The sequence below is a fragment of the Balaenoptera acutorostrata genome, chromosome 4 (assembly GCF_949987535.1).
Source record: "Balaenoptera acutorostrata chromosome 4, mBalAcu1.1, whole genome shotgun sequence".
Lineage (NCBI taxonomy): Eukaryota > Metazoa > Chordata > Mammalia > Artiodactyla > Balaenopteridae > Balaenoptera > Balaenoptera acutorostrata.
In genome coordinates, this window is record NC_080067.1 from 84,997,010 (window position 1) to 85,007,997 (window position 10,988).

The 10,988-nt window shown below is 49.9% G+C and overlaps 1 protein-coding gene across 4 annotated transcripts in view; it reads left to right on the forward strand.

Annotated features, from left to right (window-relative positions):
* The window catches only part of GPR156 (G protein-coupled receptor 156), an 89,598-nt gene extending 83,342 nt beyond the window's left edge, over positions 1-6,256 (forward strand). For all 4 annotated transcript variants that reach the window (XM_057546098.1, XM_057546100.1, XM_057546099.1 and 1 more), the window contains one exon: positions 3,163-6,256. In XM_057546098.1, the coding sequence (XP_057402081.1) occupies positions 3,163-4,512 (1,350 nt within the window). In that variant the 3' untranslated portion in view covers positions 4,513-6,256. The remainder of the gene's footprint in view (positions 1-3,162) is intronic.
* The last annotated feature ends 4,732 nt before the right edge of the window (positions 6,257-10,988 follow it).

Consider the following 10,988-nt stretch of genomic DNA (forward strand, 5'->3'; position numbering starts at 1 on the left):
TCCCTTGGTTCTGGACCTTTTTTATCCATCAGAGTAATACTTGTCCATTTCTTTACTATTTATCAAGCATTCAGGACCTTTTTTCAGAGCCAGATTTCTTCCCACCTGGCAAGGGAGTAGCATTGCCATTGATACTCCCTGAAGTCTTCAAAGAAACATTTTTTTTTCAGCTAAACAGAAGGCCAGAAACTTGGTGAGAACACCCAGGATGGTTTTCATTCACAATCAGCTAATGTTGGAACAGCCAAGTGGCCTGACTCTTTAGCCTTATGGTAATTTGTGACGTTCTTTTTGTACTCCTGCCATGCTACCCTGTTTCCCACGCAGTGACTGAATCCACTCTACCAAAAAGATGCCTTGAGTCTGCAGAGGCAGGGCCCTAATAGGGAGCAGATGCTTAGGTAGTAAAACGCTGGACTCCTGTCCCCGACACCCCACACCTGGAACACCTTTCCCAGAGCAGGCCTGAGAACCAGCAGCCCATCCCAGAGCCCTGCGGCAGGCCTAGAGAGTTTCTGGTGTCTGAATCCCCAGCTCCACCACTGCCCAGTGGATGAACACAAGAATCTCCGTAACCCCAGCTTCTCGGCTGCATTTCCCTCCTCTGCAGCCCCTCTGCCGCCCTGGTGTCCTCCTCCTACGTTCTCACCATCTGGGCAGTCCATCTTCTCTTTCTTGCCTCCCTTTCCCCATGGCAGTGGTCCCCAAAGGCTGTTTGGGGCAGCATCCGTCCCTGACATCCCAGGCTGTGTGGAGGCCAGCAGGTAGAACCTTCCCAGAGCTTGAAGAACCTCCCTTCTACGCTCTGCAGCAGAGGAAACGCACCTATTACTTTTCTTCCTTGAAACACAGAAAGAAGGGGAGATTCCATTTCTCCCTGTGGCCTGCACCTGACGAAACATGCCTGTGGATGTTTTGCTTCCCTGGGTGTGCCAAAAGTGATCGTTAATAAGCTCGTTTCAATGCAGCTGCCATGGTCAGTCAGATTTTGGTCTCACAGTGGCAAACCACGCTTCTGATTAGTATGCAGCCATGGTGAAAACAGAGTCCCACTTCCTTTTCTGTAAGAAGGGAGATTTACTGATTAGGCTGATGTTTCGAAATCTGTCACCAGCCAGCTTCAGATGTTTGGTTTGCTAGAGAAGAGCATTCTTCCCAGCTCAAGGTTTGTACTGTTTTCCCATACTCTAAGGAATTTGTGGATAAGGCACAAAAAGGCAGCACTCAGAGTTCATTTGCGGGCGTAGCTGTCATCAGCTGACGGCTCCGTCCCAACTCTGTGAGGCGGTAGGGCCTCCTGAAGCCAGCGTGAGAATGTGCCGGGTGGGCTTCACGAGGAAGGGCTGGTGAGGAGGAAGAGAGCTGGGGTCCCTGCAGTGCAGCCAGCGCAGTCACCCCTGTGAGATGCTCAGATACCTGGCACCACCCAGATATCACGGAGAGCCTGAGTGAATGTCTTCCTGTTACTCACCCGCTCCGCGCCTGGCGAGTCCTTGAGTCACCTACGCTTCCGCGACAACGCCCAGCCCTTACCGCTCTGTGGCTGGGGAAAAGGGAGAATGATCAGGCAGGTGCTCAGCTGCAAGCCCTTCCGCTTATTCACCAGTTGCTCACTGGTCCGGGACGCTCTCCTGAGGATAACAGAAGTCTAAACCAGGATGAAACCGGGAGTACCAATAATCAGAAAAATCACCTTCCTGCTTATAAGTAGGGAGCAGTAGATTTGCCTTGGAGTTGCTGCCAGAAGACTCTTGCTGGACTAGTTTACTTAATGTACTGTTCCCTCAAAGGTTCACTTCTGGGCAACTCTTCCATACCTACTTGAGAAGAAACCACAAATTCAATTCATAGGCGAGTTGTGTCAGGAATCCTAAAGAAGGGAAACATCCTTTTACTTCTAGGGCATAATAAATGGACGTCCAAATGCTCATCCTCAGCTTCTAAAGAGGATGACGGCAGAGACGCAGCATTTTGGTATTCGGACAAGCACTTCTTATTATCTTCTCCAAACTCTCGACCCCGTGTCATCTGCCCCAAGACCCGTCAGTTCCCCACGATGATCTCTTTCCTGCTCCACCGCCTTTGAACATCAGAAATTTCAGAAGGTGGACATCAGGTCTGAACCAGACGATCAGCTGCTGTAGCACCGAAGGATGCTCAGGGCACACCCCCTGCTGTTACTCTTCCTCCCACTTCATGCCCCACGGTCCTGCGGTTAGAACAGGTACATCTCTGCGGCTGTCACCTGCCAGCATCCCGGGCACAGCCTGTTTATCAACTAACAGCTGTGCTGCAGGTAGGCAGCTCACTAGCAGAACTGCCCAACTTCATTTATCTTCTGGGCTCCCTTCTAGTTCTACTGAATCAAGCTATCAGGGACTTAGGCCCAATAATCCTTTTTTTTTTTTTTTTTGAGCTTCTCCAGTAATTCTGATGCCTGCACTCCTTTGGGACATACCGACAGCTGATAGTGCCACATGGTAGCTTTGGCCTCCTACCCGCACGTTCCAGCCGAGGGAGGTGATAACACCAACCTGAGATTCTCATTCCCCCCTAAACTCCCCCCCACCCCTGGCTCCAGTCTTGTCACTTTGGCCCAGGAATCTCCATCCTTCTTGTTCTTCCCATTTTCTGGGCTGTTTAGCAAGTGGCAAAATTCTTGATTCCCTATTCCTTCATCCCCTTCAGAGATGCCTCAAGGTCATCTGTATTTTGCAGAAGTATGATATACCCAGAGTTGGGCCATCCCAAACACTGTTCTGACTGGTGTCCTGCAGCGTGACCTGACCCCCTGTGTTCTGAGCAAAGTTGAAAGGGTGCTGCTGCAGCCAGCAGGCAGCTAGACTGTGCCCCCCCCCGACCGCCCTTCTCGCAGACAGTGCCACAGTCTGGGGATGTATGGGGAGACTAAGATCATACAACAGTAAATCATAGTAAACCGTTATTGAGCACACGTGGCAGTTATTGTGCTAAATGCTTTGTATGCATCATCTCATTTCCCCTCAAGGAGGGACCTCCTCAGAGCCTAAGATCACCAGCTAATACGTGGAGAAACTGGGATTTAAACCAATGTCTTCTGATGCCACCCTTTCTCCACCATGGGAGACAGTGTGAAAGCCCTCAGCAGCATCTTTTGTTGATAGTTTTGCTTTTGTTTTACAGAAAAATGCTGTGATTGAAAGCCTGCAAGAACAAGTAAACAACGCCAAAGAGAAGCTGGTGAGGCTGATGTCAGCTGAGTGCACCTATGACCCGCCCGAGGGGGCTGTCCCGCCTGCCTCTTCCCACAGCAAGGACATCCTGGCTGCAGCCCCTCCCCATAGCCGAGCAGCTCAGGGGTCTTTGAAATGTCCCTCTGACTCTCTGAATGATACCAGCCCGGCCACCCAGGACTCCCAGAGCACCTCAGCACCCGCCTCAAGTGTACAAGGCCTCAAGGGGCCTGTGAAGGACACCAGCCCCTCCCCGGGGCAGAAGGAGAAAATTTCTGCCTCTCAAGACTTTTCTGATCATTTAAATTTAGGCTGCAGCCAGAAGCCGCGGGCTGAGCAAAGCCAGGGTGCGGAGAGAAGAGACCAGGTACCCATGGCCCTCCAGCAGGGTCTCATGCCAGGTGGAGAAGGCTCTGTTCCCCAGAGACAGGGGCAGCTGGAGAACTCAGAAGGGCCCCAGGTGCGACTGTCAAGGGTGAATTCAGTGATCAGGGAGAAGCTTCAGGAAGTCCTCCAAGATCTGGGCCTGGGCCCTGAGGCTCCCGTCCCCTCTCCCCCGTCCTGTCCCCAGCAGCCCTGGAAGAGCAGTGCCTGCCGCAGCCCCCAGAAGATGCCCCTCTCCAAGGAGCTGGGCTTCAGCCCGTACATGGTGAGGAGAAGGGGCGCGGCACAGCGGGCTCGCTCGCACTTGCCAGGTTCTGTGCCCTCCTCTGTGGGGCGTCGGGTAAACAGGGCTGATTCTGGGGCACACACTGGGCGAAATGTGCAGGACAGGGACAGCCCCTGCCTGGACCCCCAAACTGCGGATTCCAGGGTAGCAAGACCCTCTTCCGGGAAGCCTTTACTACTCCCAGCTCCTCAAGGCAAGCCAGACGCCCTGGAGGGCAGCAAACGGTGCCAGACAGAGTCCCAGAGAGCCGAAGGGAGCCGCACAGCCCTTTCTCACCAGCCTTCTGGTCCTGGCGGGGCGCTGTGCCCCGCTGCCCCACGCCGAGCCAGAGCCTCGCCAGACCTGCCTGAGCAGCGGCTACAGCGGTCCCCGGCGCCCCCAGGCTGCCCTGCCCTGTCTCCTCCACGCAGCTACCTCGACACAGAATCCAGCAGCTCCGACGAGTTCTTCTGCCGCTGCCACAGGCCCTACTGTGAAATCTGCTTCCAGAGCTCCTCTGATTCCAGTGACAGTGGCTCGTCAGACAGCGACCCCGAGCCTGCTGGGAGGCTGGCTTCCTGGGAAAAGCTGTGGGCCCGCTCGAAGCCTATCGTGAACTTCAAAGATGACTTGAAACCCACACTGGTGTGAACAGCAGAGCAAGTCTGGACATAGAGCTCTGTCCGGGACAAGCCATACCATGGCCTGTTGTGGCCTTCGGGGAATAGACCAGTGCCCTGCATTGGACCAGCCCTTACCATGTTTCAGCTATGCTCACTTGAGCACGGTGGTACCTGGAGCACTTCTCAATCTATACAAAGAGGGGTATTGCCTGTCTTCTTCCTACCTCACCGCATTCCTGTAAAAGACTTCAGCCGAGTGCCCATAAAGGATACCCTTGGATAAAAGGTGCTAAATGAGCATGGAGGGTCTTCTGTCCTGGTCAGCCTATAATGTACAGAACTCTTCATATATACCAGATGGATGGCTGGGTGGACAGACAGATGGAGAAATGGAAGGAGAATTTCTGCAGAACCAGAGTTGTGAACTGTGGTCCATCAAACTGGCTTTTTGGTGGCAGACCTGCTAGGAAGACATCTCCTGCGTCCTTGGGTGGCCCACGCTCGGCAGGGGGTGGCTTTGCTTCTGCTCAACTTTGTCAACAGCACCACCCCTAGGTCCCAGCTTCCAGGCAGACTCAGCTCAGAGCCAACTGTGCACCTGTATTTGGTGTTCATGTCTTTATACCATTGTGGCACCTCAGCATCATCCCTGAGACAGTCAGGTGTCCATGGGGCCACAGGTGACCCAGATCTCTCTCCTGGGCTCAGATGGCACCGGAGGCCCACCGCATCGACTTTGCCAGTGGTGCAGTTTTGCAATAGCAGGAAGCACACGCTGGCAATCTCTGTTGAGGTTGGGGAGGCCCTGTTGGTCAAGAGGATGCCAACTAGGGCTACATGACCACCGACGGCTACGTAAACCTAAAAGCAGAAAATGGGAAAATAGAAAGGAAGAAATGGGGGAGAAGGTAGGAAAGAAAACAGGTTTTGAACATTTACCTTGAATCTAGCTAGCATGGTACTTGGAAATATCCAATATCGGTAATTCCTTATGATAACCCCATGAAGTAGATACTCTCGATCCCGTTTTTACAGATGGAGATTACGAGGCTTCGAGAACTGAGGTAGCTTCCCCAGCGTCACATTGCTGGAGAGGGGCCCGTGTAGGGGCCCCTGTGAGACGTGGCCACAGCTCACAGGACTCCAAGTGGGTGGACTTCCCTGGGGCACATCTCTTCACTTGTTCTTCTGGGAGTGGCGGGCAGAGTGTGGCAGGCCAGACGGCAAAGCAGGGGTAGTGTAGGAAGCTGCAGTGCACTCACCCTGCAGGATGACAGAACTGGGCTCCTCACCTCGGGAAGCAGCCCTCCACTGCCTCACTGCCTCGGGGGCCCACTCACACCTCCCAAGGCAGCCGGGGAGTTGGTGAAAGATAAGTGCCAGGATCTCATCTGCTGCCAGAGCCACACGGAGAACACAGCTGGGTCCACTTCACTTGTTGCTGAGCTAGTTGTTGTTTACAGGCTGTTCCCTGCCCCGACTTGTGTGTGCATCTGTGTGTGTACTTATGCTCGTGTGCAGGAGTTTGGGCCTCATTAGGTATGTCTGGAGGGGAGCACGTGGCTTTAAATGTCTCACGGAAGATGTATCACAGACTCTCGGCGGCTGCTGACACCTTGTGAATCTCCAGACACTGGACCAGGAGGCCCTCCTGGTAACACAGCTTCTTCTGTCGTCTACTTTTAAATACAAATATCATAATTTATTCTGCGTGTGGGCTTGTAGTTTCTGCTTGTGCTGTTTGTATGCTGTCCAAGTGAGACCTTAATAAAAGAAATGGCTCTCAAGGCAAGTCTCTTCAGAAATTGTAGTTTGGGGCTGGGGAGGAGGGGCACAGACAAGACCGAACCAGCCAAAGGAGTGGAAATGCAGCAGCCATGAGAGTTGCTGCTGGCTTACCCTGGGTTCCAGGTGTATCTTCTACCACGCTTCCATTTGTAACAGATTCTTCTGTGGTCTCCCCGTGCAGCTTCCTATCCCAGAAACACCTGCCCCAGTGGATAGAGGACACTCTGGAGACCCTCAGTTCTTCCCACCCACTGGGGATCCTGTGGTTGGGCTTCACCTCCTTCAGCTCCTTTCCTCCCAGTATGTCACCGCTAGCAGCCTGCTGTTCAGTAGTGTGGAATACGCAGGCTCTAAACCTGGCAGGGCTTCTCTCACTGTCTCTGCTCCTACACCCTCAGTTCCCTCATCCCAGCCCTTCCACATCTCCATCTCTCTTCCATCTAGAATTTCTTTCCCCTCTTTGTGCATCTTGTGAATGACTCATCCCTCAAGGCTCAGGTAGAGCATTCCCAGGGAAAAATGACATCCCCTAGTTAAATGAAGAAAGATGTTTTGGGGACCATGCTTCACACTTAGTTGTAAAGAAGCTTCTAGCATCCATTTTTCCTAGAATGACTTTGTAACGCTTGCTAGACTTCGTTGACAAGATGGAGAATCTACCCTATATTTTCCTTATTTATCATTTGGTTTGAAAACTGTATGCCAAGCACCACAACTTCCTGCCCCAGAATACTGTCTCCAAATCGATTGCTTACTGTGTACTACCTCCACACCCACTCCTCACCAGCTTTTTCCCTAGATCTTTTACTCAATACCAGCTAATCCAGTGATGAAATTCTTGAAAGGATGAGTATGCCATGGCTTCTGGCCCACTCTTGACTGTTATGCTCTTGAAGAAAGGGCAGAAACTTGGTGCAAAGAAATCCTAGAGAAGTAAACATTGCCTCTGCTGTTGTCATCGGGGCTATGCCTGCCTCTGTTGGTCATAAGGTCTGGCATGGAGCCCAGCCTGCTTCTTACCCAAGTATATGTTGCTTTGCTGATTGAAATCTTAGGGTTGGAGGTGTCCGTCCTGATCCCAAAGTCGGCCCCTGTCTCTGGCCCGGGTCAAACTCTCTTTCCTTAAAGGATCAACTTGGCCTCCCCAGAGCTCAGAGAGGAGAAAAGAGCATCAGATGTAGGAGGCATGTTTTTAACGAACCATTTCACTTCGAAAACGGTAAAGAGAAAAGTCAATGCACGTTCCACAAAAATCTCTTCTGTGTCTATATTTATTTTATTATATTTAGATGTGTCTCCTTCACAGATTGCAAGTTCCTGAAAGCACTGAGTGTGTCTTCTGCATCTTTGTATCCTCAAGAGTAGCCGTCAGAGAGCTTTGCACAGAGTATGAGCCCAGTAAATGTTTGATGGATGGATTTCTGGGCAGGTAAGTGGATGAAACAGAGGAAAACAGAGGAAGGCAGAGAACCTGTAATGCAACAAAAAGGGAGGCAGAGCCATCTGGCTTCACTGCCTCTCGATGAGGTAAGAGCAAGAAACCACATCACTGAAGGACCCAGAAGTAACTGAATTCTGAAAAAGACAGTACTTGAAGTCTCTTGGAGGGAGGTGAGGTAGAGTGACAGAGTTAATGGAAGAGAAACAAAGTTACTGTGTTAAAGGTGTTCTCTTAAAGATGCTTTCCTCACAGGCTTGTAACTAAGTAGCAAGCAGTACTAGCAGGAGGACAGTCTGTTCATCTTTCTCACCATCATCTTCCTGAGTCCCTTTTCCCAGAGCCCCAAACAAATCAGTTGTCTCTGTTCCCTCTGGCTGCTGCACTTCTCCCAGTGACAGCCTCTGGGCTTTGTTAAGGGAGGTCTAATGCAGAGATGGCAGCTTTGGGACTGAAAGCAGGAGAGAGGTTACTTGTCCTCAAACTTCGCTCTTCCTCACCTCTGGTACCCACTCTGATCTCTTTCTCCGTAAATTGTTTCTGATGTTAGCATCCCCAGCCAAGCTGCATTTGAATAAGGGAACATCTTGGAATGTTCAGTTCACTATCAAGGTCACAAAGAGAAAAGAAATGCCAGTGTCACGAGGCAAAATAACCTGTTACGAGTTTGACAAGATCTGGGTCAATGCTTCCCAACCCTTTTCATTCTTTAACTTACCTTTGGATGTCTAAATATACTAGCAAGACACGTAGGTTCAGAGAATAAGTGCTTGGGAAGGGCCCTGGAAGGGTCTGTGGGTGACTAAGAGAAAAGCAAGGGGGCAGGGAAAAAGAAGGGAAGGAGGACAAGAAGTCCAGAAAACAGAGAGAGAGATGAGAGAGATGTGGTGAAGGAGGAAGGCAGAGAACCAAAGGCACCCTGCTTAGCTTTGTCCGTGGACATCACCTCTCTCGTAAGTGAATGTGCTGGCTCCGGTCTGAGCTGAGAGAAAGTGGGGCTCACTTCTATGAAGAAGGGCAGGGAAACCCTTGCAGAGCCCTTTCTTTAGTGTATACGTAACCACTGGTTCATTTCTCTGCTTTGCCGCTAGACTGTGAGCTTCTTGAGCCTGCAACTTGTTATAATTATCTGGGTGTCCCCAGCACCCAGCACTGTGCCTGGTGATTGGGTTGACGCTCAGCAGATGTTTATCAAAAGAAATCAAGAAAAGAGTGGCCTCACCAGAACTGTCTCAAGGGGGACCCCAGGGAGGCCACTCATAAGAGCTGAGGTCACCTGGGAAGCAGGGCTTAGATGTCTCATCGCGGACTGAACTATAGTGCTGTTGATTCACTAAAGTTTAAATGCTTTGTGATACTGCCCAGACCCTTACTCAAAAGAAGGCATTTTAGGGCTTCCCTGGTGGCGCAGTGGTTGAGAATCTGCCTGCCAATGCAGGGGACGTGGGTTCGAGCCCTGGTCTGGAAAGATCCCACGTGCCACGGAGCAACTGGGCCCGTGAGCCACAACTACTGAGCCTGCGCGTCTGGAGCCTGTGCTCCCAACAAGAGAGGCCGCGATAGTGAGAGGCCCGCGCACCGCGATGAAGAGTGGCCCCCCTTGCCGCAATTAGAGGAAGCCCTTGCACAGAAATGAAGACCCAACACAGCCAAAAATTAATTAATTAATTAATTTAAAAAAAAAAAAAAGGAAGGCATTTTAGATGGGCTCTCTTCTCCACTAATTTTTGTACAGTAATTTTCCCCATGAACTGCCAGGGCTTAGAGTCACCCATGTGACTGTGTGACTTTCAGCAAGTTGCGTAACCTCTTTGTGGCTCAGTTTCCCCAACTGTAAACTGGGATAATAACACCTACCTCATACAGATATGAGGACTAAATAAGTTAATACTAATTATTGATTTGAACTATGCCTGGCACGTAGTAAACATTATATTAAGTGTTTGTCTTAGAAAGTTGTTTGGGAAACACAGCTTTATATTTTAAAAGCCTCTTTATGTTTTCTTGCTTTATATCAAAATTCCCATTCCTGTGTTCAATTTGTTCCTGATGGAAGGGCCTTCTAAACAGATCTGGTAACGTGAGGATGGCCCTTTGCTTCAGCCCACTTCTAGGACAGCAGAAATTTCTCCCTGAACCCCTTCTAGGTCAGGTTCACTTACTGTGGGGTGAACATCCACCTACAGGACTCAAATATTAGGGCAGGCCTAGGGAAAAGTACAGTTGAAAGTCAGGAAATCAGATTTTTTAGGGTGGAGCCAGATGACTATTTTCCTTTAAAGAAATATTATGCACTTTATAATAGACAAAAATATATAGGGTACCTACTATGTGCCACTTAATACGTGTCTCATTCAAGACTTAAAACAACCCCACAAAGTAGTTATTTCTGTTTTACAGATGAGGAAACTGTAACTGGGAGAGGTTGGGTAACTTGCCCAAAGTCACACAACTCATTAGAGGCAGAGCCAAAGTTTAAATGAAATCTGACTTGACTCCAAAGCCCTTTTAGGACACCCCAATGCCGGTTCCAGAGCATGTGCTACAGGCGTGCTACCAGAAGACAGAAGGAATTTCAACCTGGCAGGGCAGGGACCCAGACTGAGGTTTTCTCAGGACACCAAGGTTTCCTTAGGAAAAGCAAGCTGGTCTGGTTCTGTAAGCCTATTGCAAAACCCTCCATTGCTGAGTCATTGAACAGCATATTCACGGCTGGAAGGGAGCTTTCTTTTTTTTTTTTTTTTTAACATCTTTATTGGAGTATAATTGCTTTACAATGGTGTGTTAGTTTCTGCTTTATAACAAAGTGAATCAGCTATACGTATACATATATCCCCATATCTCCTTCCTCTTGCATCTCCCTCCCACCTTCCCTATCCCACCCCTCTTGGTGGTCACAAAACACCGAGCTGATCTCCCTGTGCTATGCGGCTGCTTCCCACTAGCTAGCTATTTTACATTTGGTAGTGTCTATATGTCCATGCCACTCTCTCACTTCATCCCAGCTTACCCTTCCCCCTCCCCATGTCCTCAAGTCCATTCTCTAGTAGGTCTGCATCTTTATTCCCGTCCTGCCCCTAGGTTCTTCATGACCTTTTTTTTTTTAGATTCCATATATATGTGTTAGCATAGGGTATTTGTTTTTCTCTTTCTGATTTACTTCACTGTGTATGACAGACTCTAGGTCCATCCACCTCACTACAAATAACTCAATTTCGTTTCTTTTTATGGCTGAGTAATATTCCATTGTATATATGTGCCACATCTTCTTTATCCAT